The sequence below is a fragment of the Corvus hawaiiensis genome, chromosome 19 (genome assembly GCF_020740725.1).
Source record: "Corvus hawaiiensis isolate bCorHaw1 chromosome 19, bCorHaw1.pri.cur, whole genome shotgun sequence".
NCBI lineage: Eukaryota > Metazoa > Chordata > Aves > Passeriformes > Corvidae > Corvus > Corvus hawaiiensis.
Window position 1 is genome coordinate 10,280,833 of NC_063231.1, and position 13,366 is coordinate 10,294,198.

At 40.4% G+C, this 13,366-nt stretch overlaps 1 protein-coding gene across 1 annotated transcript; it reads right to left on the reverse strand.

Moving 5' to 3' along the window:
• Nucleotides 1-2,661: 2,661 nt before the first annotated feature.
• On the reverse strand, nucleotides 2,662-12,534 carry GSG1L2 (GSG1 like 2). Its single transcript, XM_048323472.1, has 5 exons — nucleotides 10,906-12,534; nucleotides 9,271-9,318; nucleotides 6,742-6,894; nucleotides 4,447-4,558; nucleotides 2,662-3,055 (listed from the first exon to the last, which is right to left on the reverse strand). Exons 1-5 carry the CDS (start codon nucleotides 11,213-11,215, stop codon nucleotides 2,800-2,802), a joined length of 879 nt encoding a protein of 292 aa, XP_048179429.1. The 5' UTR covers nucleotides 11,216-12,534; the 3' UTR covers nucleotides 2,662-2,799.
• Nucleotides 12,535-13,366: the final 832 nt, after the last annotated feature.

The following is a 13,366-nucleotide window of genomic DNA, read 5'->3' on the forward strand; positions in this document are numbered from 1 at the left end:
AGTACCTGCTGGAGCTCCATCTGTTTTCTGTTGTAGCACTGGGGTTTTATTGTAGTGTGAGAGATTGTACCTTAACTTTGTTCAAAATTTTCTTGGTCCTCAGCAGAACTCCTCTCCTTCAAACCAATGGGCATTTGCTGTGATCTCAGTTGTATTTGTTCCTGTACCTCAGCAAGAGCCAAGTCCTCCACATTTCCACAAGAGCAAGATGCAGAATAAGCACAATTTCATCACAAAAGGATCAGGCACCACAGGCCATCACAGCTGAACATGAATCAACATTGTTAGTGACTGCCCCATCCCTGGAAGTGTTCATGGCCAGGTTGGATGGGGCTTGGAGCAATCTGGTCTAGTGGAAGGTGTCCCTGCCCACGGCAGGGGGTTGGAATGAGATAAATGATCTTTAAGGTCCCTTCTAACCCAAACCATTCTGTGATTTCTATGATTTCTATTATTGTCTTTCTCTGTTGTAAAAACAAGTGGATTACATGTTAAAATAAGCTGAGTGATCCTTCTGCTCCATTTTGCACGTTCTAGAGATCAGCAGAACTTCTCCATACAATTTCACTTCGAAACAGTGAGCAGTTCAGGGAGCCACAGTAAAAGGCAGTGAGAGTAAAAATGGTGGAATAACACCTGTAACCTACCAAGAAACTTTCAAAAAACAGATGCATTTTAATCTAGAGAGTAGAAGAAAGTTGTATCTTAATGATATTCAAATTCCTAAAAGGTACTGTGGAGAAGGTAGAACGGAAATGTTCTCCATTTCTGCTGGAGCAGGACAATGTGCTAAAATTACTGCAAAGGAGATTTACAGGGACAGCATTTTTCTGCTAAGAATAGTTAAGCACAAAGGATAAATTGCCACAGAAATTTTCAAATGCCTGTCTTTGGAAGCTTTAAAGAAGAGATTAATGAAACATCTGTAAAAAAGCAATGTAGCTTTAGTTTATCCTGCCTAGAAGAAAAGAAGGATTAGATGACCTTTTAAATGGGTCACACTTTTCTCTAATTCAGTGGGTTTTTCTCATCTTGAAGACAGGGTTTCTCCACTGGTATTTCAGAAGCAATATCTTTTTTTTTCCTCCGGGGAAATCTATTATTTAATCTGGAGTTTTCTATTTCATTTGTTGATCTCTGTTTCGCTGTCTCACCTGTGGATATATGTTGCACATAAAAATACAATGATAACAAAAAGAAATATTAAGATGAGTTCAGGATAACAGGAATTGCATCCCAGAGGTGCCTATTTCTCTCATTAACTTGCAGTGGTAACCAGCACTGTTGAAGATCTGTTGTGCCACAGGTATCTGAAGTTTTCTGAGATGCCATATTCCTCAAGATTGATAGGATCCAATGAATCAGAATAAAAATGCTGCAGGTGTTTTTCCTCTGTTTTCAAATAATGTGGTTCCAGGACTTACTGGGAGTCAAGAGTTAAAGTAAGGGCCAGAATATGAAATCATGGCTTACAAATAGGGATAAGAAATCTTCCATTTCGTCAGGTGAATTGATTTACCAGATATCCAGCAGAAGCCATATAGCTTCTTGAATGGTTAGCATGGGAAAAACAGACAGTTTGAGATTTAAGTATTGATCTGGACGGATTCTTACTGCACAATTATTTAAAAAGCCCTTGCCCACATGCAGCACGTTATGTGCATGCAAACCACTGCAAGAAACAATCCTGAGGAAACAGCATATGGCAGAGACTGTCAGCCTGTGTTAGTAAACTCCAGGATAAGAAAAAAAAATGAGGCACTTGCTTAAATTGGATTTTTCAAAGGACTTTTAGGCACCAACCAAGTACGTTCCTGGATGAGGTGGAAATTCTTCCATGACACCCAGGAGCAACATGAGATGGGTAAAGATCTGTTGTAAAAAGAATTATTACAAGTGACAAAAAGCAGAAAGTCAGACGGAATCAGGAATAATTCCTCTGTCAGTGAAGGTGTTAGAAACATACCCATCAGGAAGAAATGCCTGAAACACGTGGAAGGAATCAGGATCTTGTGTTTTGGTCAAGGGAGTGAGACTGCTTCTAACAGAGCGGGCACCCAGCCCTTGAGCAGCTGCTTTGTTCCCCTGCTGAACTGAAGGTGGCAGTTTCAGAGCACTGTAAAGGATAAAGACAGACTTTTCTAAAGATTAAAGAGGAAATCTTACTGCTATCTGCAGCTACCTAGTAGGATGGTGTGGGGAACATGGAGCCAGATTCTTCTCAAAGGTGCACAGTGGAAGGAAAAAAGGTAACGGGCACAAACTGGAACACAGAACGTTCTGATCTGATATGAGGAAATGCTTTTTCTACAGTTGCAGCAGTGAAGCATTGGGACCTGTTGCCAACAAGGTCAGGAACTCTCATTTCTTGAGTATATTCAATATATACACAAAAACTCTCCTCTCTTACCACTAATGGTTTTCTTCTGACTTAAGGATGCTTCTCTGTTATCAGCTCCACCTTATCACTGGCCATAACCTGACCTGTTGTGGATCTTGCTGGCATAACAAACTCAAGCTATATTTATTGCCTGAATAAAAATATAAAGGGATTTTTCCAAAGCCTGGATCTGCTTAAAAACTAGAACAGTGGGGAACCTGTATCAGTATTGTTATCTGAACAGAGACACCTGAACCTTCTTTTCCAGCACCAAGACTTCCTTGAAGCTTCCACAGAAATAGAATTTCTTTATTAAGAAAAATAAATAATACTACACAATGATACATTTTATTTGTTAGCACTGTTTCATTTGGATCTAGGATTATAATTTACAGGTTGCCTTGAGATATGGTTCAGCTTTACAGGACTGAAATAGTGGCCAGGTGACGCAAGCTTCTTATTGCATGTGCGGGGTCATCCGTGGTGTTTTGGAAAGAGTTCACATACACATTGCAAACTTTCTCTGGAGCTGTGTGGTCAGGAAAGTTGTATTGAATCCTAAAGCTCCTTTCCAGCTTTTTTCTTTTGTGCTTGAATTCCAAAATAGTTTTTGTGTATTTGTTAATAGTGGTGACAGCTGCAGCCATGCAGCAAGCGAAGGAAGTCCATGCAAGGCTGTAAACAAAAGAAAAAAAATTATCAGAAGTTAGGAGGACATTTTCATATTCAAGTCCTTCAATTTTATTTTTGAGAACACTGCATACGTGTGGTTGTATTAGGGAGAGATGAACAGGCTGGGTGAGGAAGAAATACTCTTGGTTAATGACCATTTACAGACCTGACTTGCAGAGTTGACCTGCACATATTTGTTGTAATATTTACATTTAACAGACCTGTTTAATGAAACCCTACCTCCAGTTTCTCTATTTACTCTGGTTAGAGCTTAATAGCAGAAAGGGGTTTTATAAAAAAATGAGGAATGCATAAGAAGTTAAAAGGTGCAGTTATTAAGAGTATAAACCTCACAGGGGACACTGAAAAACGTGAGTTACCCAAAAGTGTTAAAAAGAACAGAGAAGGCACTGTTAAATAGCTGGCTAAAGCAGGTTCAGAGCACTGAAATGCATGTCATGAGTAAGCAGAGAGAAAAGGACATCAACGCTGAAATGTTAAAAGTAAAGCCCTAAGGAAACAGAAGTAAAAAAATTATATTGAGGTACAATTTGTTAAAAATGCATGACATTAAAAGCAGCATGTAAAAATATGGCTACATGAGCATGAATGGGAGCTCACAGTGCAGGAGCTGGCTCATCAGTAGCTCTCTTAACATGGCAAGGTCACAATTATCAAATGAAATGTGCTTTGGTGGAGAAATCAGTCTAAGGTAGACTCCTGTTTACCTCACCTCTTCCTCAGAGCTGTTTGTGACCACATCCTTGATGTGATTCAACAAACCATTTACATTTTTAAATAAATCCTTCCAATAAATTGGAATGGGCTGCCCAGGGAGGTGGTGGAGTCACCGACCCTGGAGGTGTTTAGCAAAGACTGGATGTGGCACTCAGTGCCATGGTTTAGCTGATAAGGTAATGTTAGGTCACAGGTTGGATTTGATGATATCAAAGGTCTTTTCCAACCTAGTTTACTCTGTGATTCTGTGACATGTTCCAGATACAACAATCTGAAGCATGTATGTGACAGGAAAATGTCAACCTAAGTTACTAAAGCTGGAAGAGTTTTAAACAATTTAGGCAAGACAATTGTCCTGGGAGATGAGGATACCTAACCTGGCTCTGATGTGTATGGAGAAGAACCTCTCCTTCATGCAGGTCCTCTGGACCTCTCTGTACTCTCTGACAGATGGCAAATACAAAACTTGCAAGTTTATACATTCTGGGCAATAATCTAAGGTAGCTGAATTTCAAGAACATCACCTGGTTACTGAACTGCATCCTCAGAAGAGAAATAAGGTAAAGCCACTGCTTAGAAATTAAGTATATGCTCCTTGAACAGAGGGTGAAGTGACCGAAATGTAATGGAAGAACCAAATATAAACCAGTAAGTACCCATAGGACCAGCCATAATCCCAAGTGTGAGGTCTCCAGTCTTCAGGACCAAGATTTACAGTCATTTGAAATACAGTCGTGTACATCATGTGAGCAACCATGCCCAGAAGACCTAAAAAATACAATATTATAATAACATTAGAAAATGTAAATTGAGGGCATTCTTCTTTGGAGTTGTCCCTTGAACTCCTGGAGAATATTTTGTGAAGTATCTGAATTCTACAAAGCGCTCAAAAATATTGGACATTATCATCTAGGTGTATTTAACGTGTTGTGTATTTGCCCCTCTGTATGCCAGAGGAATCTGAGGGAGCCCTGGGACATGCAGCCCATAGATTTCAAAAGGCAACCTGCTGGTTGCCAGAGGAGGAGAACTGGTTGGTTCTCATCCTCTGAAAATATCTTGGCAATATAATCCTGAGTTATTACAGGAAAGTGTTGCTCAGTTGCATTGCACGGGACACATTTCCCAGTTTCCTGTCATTGAGTGGGAAGATTTTCAAAGCCACGCAGGTGGATGCCCTCTCCCACTGCTGTAAATGCATCCAGATTTATCAGGTATGAAGGTGAATGAAAATGTGGACAAACACTAGAAAGTACTGAAAATCTAGGCTGTGACAGAGGCTGATATTGAATAATTTAATTTGCATTGCTCAAATAGAACCAAGAGTATGTTTGTACAAGAAATTTTGCATCATCGTAACAGATTAGGGCAACTAGATTTGGTTTATGTCTGCAAATGATTCATACATCAATTTAACAGCTAAGACAAGTGTTCTTCCATTTTTTTAGTGTTTCAAGAAATTTTACTCGTTCATGTAAACAGAATGTCCAGGATAAACTTGCTGCTTCCTGTCTAAGTCTGCTTAATACTGTACAGGCCCAAAACAAAAAGAATATTAATAAAAGTGAATATTCATGATTATTGGGAGAGGGGAAAGCTGCTAATAGTTGGCAAAACTGCCTGAGGAGTTGAATGAAGCTCACAACTCTTTCTTGAAAATAGACATGATGGTGGATCATGAGGTTTGGTCAGATACAGGAGAAATGGGGCTTTTTTGAGCAATTAATGTAACTGGTGATAGTAGAGATTTTTAACTGCTTGGCCATCTTTCAGGGAAGTCATTAAGAAGAAAGGAGATAATCCAGCAGGTTAAGAGATCACAGGCAGCAAAGGTTGGCCACTGGACAACAAGGAGCTGAACGAGCCATCTTCACGTGTGTGAAAGTTAACCGCAAAGAAAAGGAATTATCTGCTCTATTTCTTCCCCATTATCATGGTCAGATGTTTAATGAACTTCATTTATTTACCCCCCAAAAAAAGACTGGTGAATGAATTAAATATGTGATTATGTTTAAGATGAAAAGTATTACAAAAAAACCCCTTACTTCATAAGAAAAGGCACAAATGCATGAATGTTAAATCCAGAAACATTAGGATCAGGATCCAGGCCAAAAATTTTGACAGAGAAATACAATCTTGAGATTAATTTTTTGCCATCTGCCAGCTGCCTGACTTGCAATTAAATGTCATTCTAAAAGGTATGCTATCACCAAGTATAAATCACTTTGAACACTGAACAGTCCTGAACATGTGAAGCAGAGAGGCATGTGTTCCACAAGAAATTACAGTAAATAAATTAACTGTAAATGCTTTCCTGCAACATTCCCCAGTGAAAATTCTGTAATATAGATTGAATCTTTCAGTCTATAAGGTGCCTTCAGAACTCTCTAGTCCAACCTCCTCCTGCTCGACAGACTATAAACAGACAATTCAGACCAGATTCCTCAGATTGGACTGCTTCCAAAATTAGTTTGCCTGAAATCCTAGAATTAAATACCACCGGATTATGAAACAATGTGCAGAAAATGAAAGAAAATTTTAATGACAATTCTCTATTAGAAATTATCCAAGTACATTTTATTCCCTCTCAAAAGTGCTACTTGAGTTTGGCTGTCGCTGATTTTATATTTAGTGTGTCGGAATTAAAAAATCAAGTTACTTGGAGGAGTATGTTGCATTTTAATCTTTGACGACCAACCTGACAATGAAATGAAAAATGACAAAATTAAAATAATTAAGTTAAAAGTAGCAAAAGCCATAAATATAAAATTAAAACCAAACCACATTAAGAAATAATTAATTGAAAACAATATTTCCCCATATAATTTTGCAGCCCTTTGTATTGTTAGCATCTCCATAGGTACTGTAACAGTTTTGAAACTTGGATGCTGTCATTAATTTTCAGATGGAAGGCTATTCTGGATGTAATCAATGGAGATACTTAACGGTACCTGCCAACACGGTGACCACTGCAGAGAAGGCGTTGATCTTTAGCCCATCAATGACAGAGCTGTAGTAGAATATTTCTACTGACATAAGAATGTTTCCAATCAGAAGCAAAACGATGTAGAGAAGCTCTGCTCCAATAGACAGCCATAAAACCCCTGGAAACCAAATGAAGAGCACTGATATTATAAGCAATCATTTGGTATTGTCACCATTTCCTTCTTCATTTGTGTTGTTCATACGACATTGAACAGAAGCACGAAGGCTGTGGGGATGCTGTGATAATGATAACACCTCTGGAAGGCTTCAGTGTCAATGGACACCCCAAATTATAATTATCAGAAGAGGAGTTGCATGTTCCTGCTATACACTTAGAAGGTGACTGTGCTTCTGGGACAGTGTGGTTTTATACTCAGTAGCTACCCTAAAATCACCATGAACCAAAGTTAATATAAAAAGAAGAACCACAGTGAATATAAAAAGAACTGCCCAGTTATCTCGCTGCTGATGTCGTGGTTCTGAGTGCAGAGAGGAACACACTGGAGCAGCAGACCCCAGCTAACAAACTGGAGGCCATGCACACACCTACACTGCCTGTGGGTCTAGTCATTAAATAAAATCCTCCCCACAGGCTTAACTTTCAACCAAACAGGATCTTGATTTTTTTGGACAGAGAAGCCTTCATGAGCCCAGACAGTCTCCAGGTTTCACTGAGATTCATTTGTCTAGTTATCTGCTAATTCCTCTCTTTTTGGATATCTGGTAATTACATCTTATGCAAGAAGTTAATCCTCCCATTAAAGTCTCTCAGCCCGCTGTTTGACCTGTAGCATGCTAATGTCCCCCAGCCAGGAGCAGGAGGCCTTCTTGTGTCCAAATTCACTGCAGCAAGATCTGGCAAATGGCCTTCCCCAAACTTTTTAAAAAATAAATGTGTCCTGAGACACCTGGTTGTAGATTCAAACAGTGATTTCACGTGAAGACATGCACAAACCTTCATAACTTAAAAATCGAGACATTGCTGATTGTCCTTGATTACCAAGCACCACCTAGGACAGGAGACAACGTTTGTGTGGTGCATAACCCCAGCTGCTGGCTTTGACAATGTCTGTGGGGCTTCTCTGATTCATGGGCCATTTAGACATTAAATTCTTGGGCCAGGCTATGTGTGGGTGTTCTTGGACTTGGTTTGTTTCTCCAGAAACTCTGTCTCGCTAAAAAATGGTGTTTTACATTAGGAACTCCAGATGTTGCATTGCCCAACAGTTTTGGCTGCTCCAGCTGTGAGAGTTTGCATCTGAACATTTTTGGTCAGTGAGCCATTATAACAAATGCACTGAACAAGGGTGATCACCCCTGTGTGTGAGACCCAGGGGTGATGAATTCGGGAAGGGTGAGCCTGCTGCATCCTGAGTTTGGATCACATAGCAGCCGCAGGCACGTGCAGAACACAAACCCCTTCTTCTGTGCAGGCCAGGAGCCTATTTCCACACAGGATTTCACTGCCCAGGGAGAGATTTTTGGTTTTTAGGTACCTAGATGCTTCTTGGCTGTCTCAATCTGGCCTGCCATTGCCCGTGGCATTTGCTGATGCTGTTCAGAGTTAGTTTCAGCACCATGTCCACCTGGAGTTTTCCTTGGGAGGAACTCTCAAGGCAGGGCCCAGAACACACCCCTCATTTCTGAGGACCGTGGCTGTATGACTACACCCACATCTCATTTATATGTTTTTTCTCATGCTACAAAACTCTTTTATGCTATTGAGGCACTGTGACAAGCTGCAGCAGTTAAAAGGAAGATTAGCATTCAGAGACTGAGTGTTTCTCCTTCTCCAAGGGTCTGAAATTGCATATCCAGGAAAATACTCCAGTCCCAGCATGCCAGAAAGAAAGATTTTTTTTTTTTTCCTGGATCTGCCACTTGTAAAGTGATTGGTCTAATCAGATCAGTGAGGGACTGATGTTTTTATACTGGGGATCAGACAAGAGGAGGGCACTTAGCAGCATCTGCGGGAATGTTTCATAAAAACGTGAGTCCTTCTTTGAAAGAAGAGGATGGAAATGTCTCCTCAGAGCTCTGCATGAGGCACAGGGAGGGGATGCAGAGTGTCACTGAGGCTGGGTTGGTGCACAGCACATCTCCCTCAATCCCCTCAGCGTGCAACCCTCCTGGGTGAATGCTCCCACGCTGCCTGTCCCTCTGCCTTCTCAGGGTGTGGTGCAGGCCACAGAATTCCTGTCTGCAAATAGGGAGGTGTGAGGAGAGAGAGGGCAAAAACTTACAGATTTTGACTTCCGGTACCCATATTTCAAGTAATTTCAAAAGCCATTCATATTCACATGGTGTGTCTTCAGAAAGACAGAGATTGATATCATAACTCATATGAACTTTATTTTGAAGTTGGAAAACTAAATAAAGGACAAAAGAACTATTTGGCATTAAAGTAAGCATTTTTGAAATTAATTGATTTAATTTAATGCAGAATATTTGTATCAGGAAAGCTTTGATTACAGAAATAAAATATGCATATCTACCTCGATCAGAAGCTGGAGTCAGACTGATAAAGCTTCTGCATTTCTCACCTAAAAAAACCAAAATTAAATCAAATTCAGGATTATTTTGTATTCTGTAATGATTTAAAGAAATAGATTAATAGGAAGAAGAAAACACAAAATCTGTCAAATAAGCAGAAAGTGAGAGGATCAGGAGAAGCTCTTTTTGATGTACACAAAGCCCCTGGTACATCAACCTTCTCCTCGGGCTTAGCTAGAGACTCCTTACAGACTTTTTGAAGGTAGAAGCAGAGCCTGAAAGACTTAGAGAAAGGCTGTGAATTGATTTCCATGAGGTGCTAGCTGTGAAAGCCAGGATAGGAAAATTCCTTTGCAAAACTGGCAGCCTGGATGCAATTGTCCCTGTTAGGGCAGAGCTGCTCTCCTTACAGCAGCAAGGCTGCTGCTCACACAAATTCCCTCTAAGCTTCATTCCAATTTCTTTCTGTAAGCTTTGATTTTCAAACCCATTCGACCTCCTGACCCCCACACAGATGCTGTGAACAGAGCTCTCGGAATTAATTCTGCTCTGATGTAGAGTTCTTGTAGATGTGGGTGTTTTTTTCCAGCTCCTAACTGCCCCAAGTCGGAAAACACGAGCTTCCATAGCAGATGCTCAAATTACACAACCCTGGTACTCATAGCATGGACAAAAGGCATCTTTTGGACACGTAGTTTGCTCTGATCTTTGACATTTACCCCTTAAAACTGCTCAACTTACAAGACCTTCTGGTAGAACTGGACCTTCAGGACAGGTGACTGTGAAAATATTTGCATTTTATGGCATAGGTAACAGCTACTGAAGTTCTGTTCTGGTTGCCATTTGTAAACTGATCAGGACAATAAGGGGGAAAAACTTAGTGTTGATCTGATTTTACAGTAAAGGCTTGAATTCTTGAACCAGCATTATACAAAAATCCAAAATTGACTAGAAAGTTTCTGTAATGGCAAGCTAATTTCATTCTACCAATATTTACATATTCAGAGTGAGACCCAATTAAATGCCACCACTTAGAACTAGTAACTCTCCCTATCATGTTTTAGCAGGGTGAAAATAATCTTCTTCTGCTTTGATTTATGGAAGGTGAGATCACAGTAAGAAAGTAGAAATATTTGTGCTCAAGAGGAAATCCAGGAACTGATTTAGATCCCACAGATTTATTAGTGAAAGTTATTTAAAAAAAAAAAAAAAGTCAGTTTGTGCTTTTTATGTTGCCATAAGGGATCAGAAGCAATCATTTAAAGCAGGTATGTTCATTTTTGACTAATGGAATGAAAACACTGGAAAAATTGAATACTTTCCTGTTAAAGTAATTTGACTTGCTGTTATGGTTAGAAGAATAAAAACCAAATAATCTTCATCTGTACCACAACTTGTCACCCAAATCAAAAACACAACCTGGCACGCTAATGTTCTTTGCAGAATTCATTAGGAATTTTTAAAGAATTGACTAGATGGTACCCACTAAGGTCCTTTTTGCCAGAGAAGAGCAACTTTTTAAGGCTACAAACACCATAAAAGACACACGCGATGGCGAAGCAGAGGGGAAGGGAACACCAAATAAGGAGGGATAACTGTGATTACTTCCTTAAGTAAATTTCCATGGGTTTACTCACCTTCTTCATTTATCATTTCTTCACAGGAATACCAAATCCCAGCATGAAAATTTCGCTCCACAAACTTGTCATCTCCCGTCTCCCAGATGTACTGCACAGCCTGGCTGCTGTTGCCATCGGGGCTGTTGAAGCGGATGCACAGATCCCCTTTGCTGTCTCCTTTACAGAAAGGTTTGGCAACTTTCCTCGTCCCTTCACACCAGTGGCTGCTACTGAACGCTGTGAGAGAGAAGACTAAAGAGAGGAAACTGAGAGAAAATGCTGCTGAGGCTCTGTGCCGTCTGTCTGCCTCTGGGATTGAGGCTGGCATCCTCTAGAACGGCGCTAGCAATTATTCTAGAAAGTCCCTTTTAGAAATTCATGCAGCTATCTGCCCAATGAAACACCTGCCTGTATTTGCCATCCCATTCTTCATCCCTCTCAGAAAATTGTACTAGCTTAGGAGTTTAAGACGGAGAGCAGAGATCTGGGCATGACCAGAAATCATGTGGCAGGGGAGATTAAGAATAAAGGACAGTGTTGCTTGGCAGCAATGTACTGTGAAAGAAATATGAGGAAGTGTGACAATAAATTGTAATTTTCCCCATGAATCATACACCGAACACAGAAGCATTGGAAGTACCCCAGTGTGCAACCACTAAAGTTTTATTTATACAAACAAAATATTTACCTTGATCAGAGGTGGAGTCAGACTGATGGAATATCTCTATTTCTTAGCTAAGGAATAAATAAAATCTCGCAGGTCCAAATGCTCCTGTAACACTGAACGCTGTTTAAATTGAACACATTGTGACTCTTACTGTAAAGAAACTCGTCAGGAGCTAAAACTGGTTGGTCAGCTATGGAATTTCACAGCATGCAGCACTGCCCAAGACCACTAAAAGGTGACTGCATGTGTTCAGAGTTCCCCCAGTGACAAATGAAAGTCATAAATTGCCTGTCTTTGCTGTTGATGGTTTCCTGGGCACTGTCCAGTCTGCCTCCATGAACACATAACACAAGTTTTGCCCAGGTTAGGTGAAACACTGGAGAAAATGCTGAATTATCCTTATTTTATATGTGCATCTTCTCACTCTGTGAAATTGCATTTCTTTTTCCTTCATCTAGGAAACATTTCCCACCTTGATGTGTTATATATATATTGTTTTTTCTGCCTGTTTGATGATGCAAGTAAGTTATGCAGAGAACCAAAAGGAGCTGGGGTGTTAGTAATTCACTGCTTCCTTTTACAACTGTAAAGTCAAAACGTGTGCCCTGGAGGAGAATGGTACCACAGGACAGACTCTGAAGTCACATATGTGTCTTCTAATGAAAATAATTTGGATTTTCAAGACAACTCTCTACCCAAAGATGTCAGAGCTGGGGAAGCAGTTGGCTGGATGTGCCCCAGCATGAAACTCAAAGGAGCAGGATAAATGCCTGCCCTAGGCTGTTATGAAGAGCTCAGCTTACAGAGCTGGCCAGTGAAACACCAAGCAGGTCTGGGCTACAAAGGCAGAGCAGAGCTCACAACCCAAAGGTCACACGTAGCTTGAGGCAGGAGTTATTATCTCCTACAGCTTTGTCTCACTGCATTTTCACAGGGGTGTAGCACTTGAGAGAGCAGGAGTGGGAGCAAGTGTGAGAACAGGAGGAGTGGGAGGGAGGGAGGGAGGGAAATCCTTCTAAGGATTAACCACTTCTCTGTGTTTCTACTCCTATGAGTAATCTGCATATGGCTTTATTTAAACATATTTTGAGGCCTGTGAAACCGTAGATACCTTCTGGTTGACAACTGAGATGTTCCACAGACAGTTTTCTGCTCACGCCCTAGCAATGCTGGTGCCACAACTTTCAAGTCAAATTTTTCATGTAAGAATGCTCTGTTTCATAGGAGAAATGTGTTGCATGAGCATTTATTGGTTAGTTCTGTCAAACTGTGAAAAAAAGAAAGAAAATAAGAGAGGAGCAAATAGATTAGCTGGAAATTCCTTCAAGCAAAGTGTTATCTGCAGTGAGTTTTGCTGGAATAAACCGAATGCATGCAGGTAACACCAAGGCAGCCACGATCCACCTGGCAACTGAGGCTTTGAAGAAACACTGAATATCACTGAACTGTAGTAAAACTTTAACTGCTGGTAACATAAGTTTTTTCACGTATAGATTCTCCCTGATCCTGCACTGGCTGTGCATATTTGACAAAATACCATCAAAAAGCATAAAACCACCTATTACCCAGCTGCTTTCTGACAGACAACCAGAGCCAGCGAGCTTCCTACACAAAGTTTTTCTGTGTCCTAAGGTGTCGTTTATTGGTTTCATGAGGTGTGTATAAATACATCTGTGTGTTTTTGTGGAGCTGGATTGCATTCTGGAAAAATCACTGGCAAAATTCCTGTGGAGCTTCAAGGAACAGGAGCAGCCCTTTAATGTTTTAATAGCTTTCTGACTTCTTATTGGCTAATGGACAGGCTACAGTAAG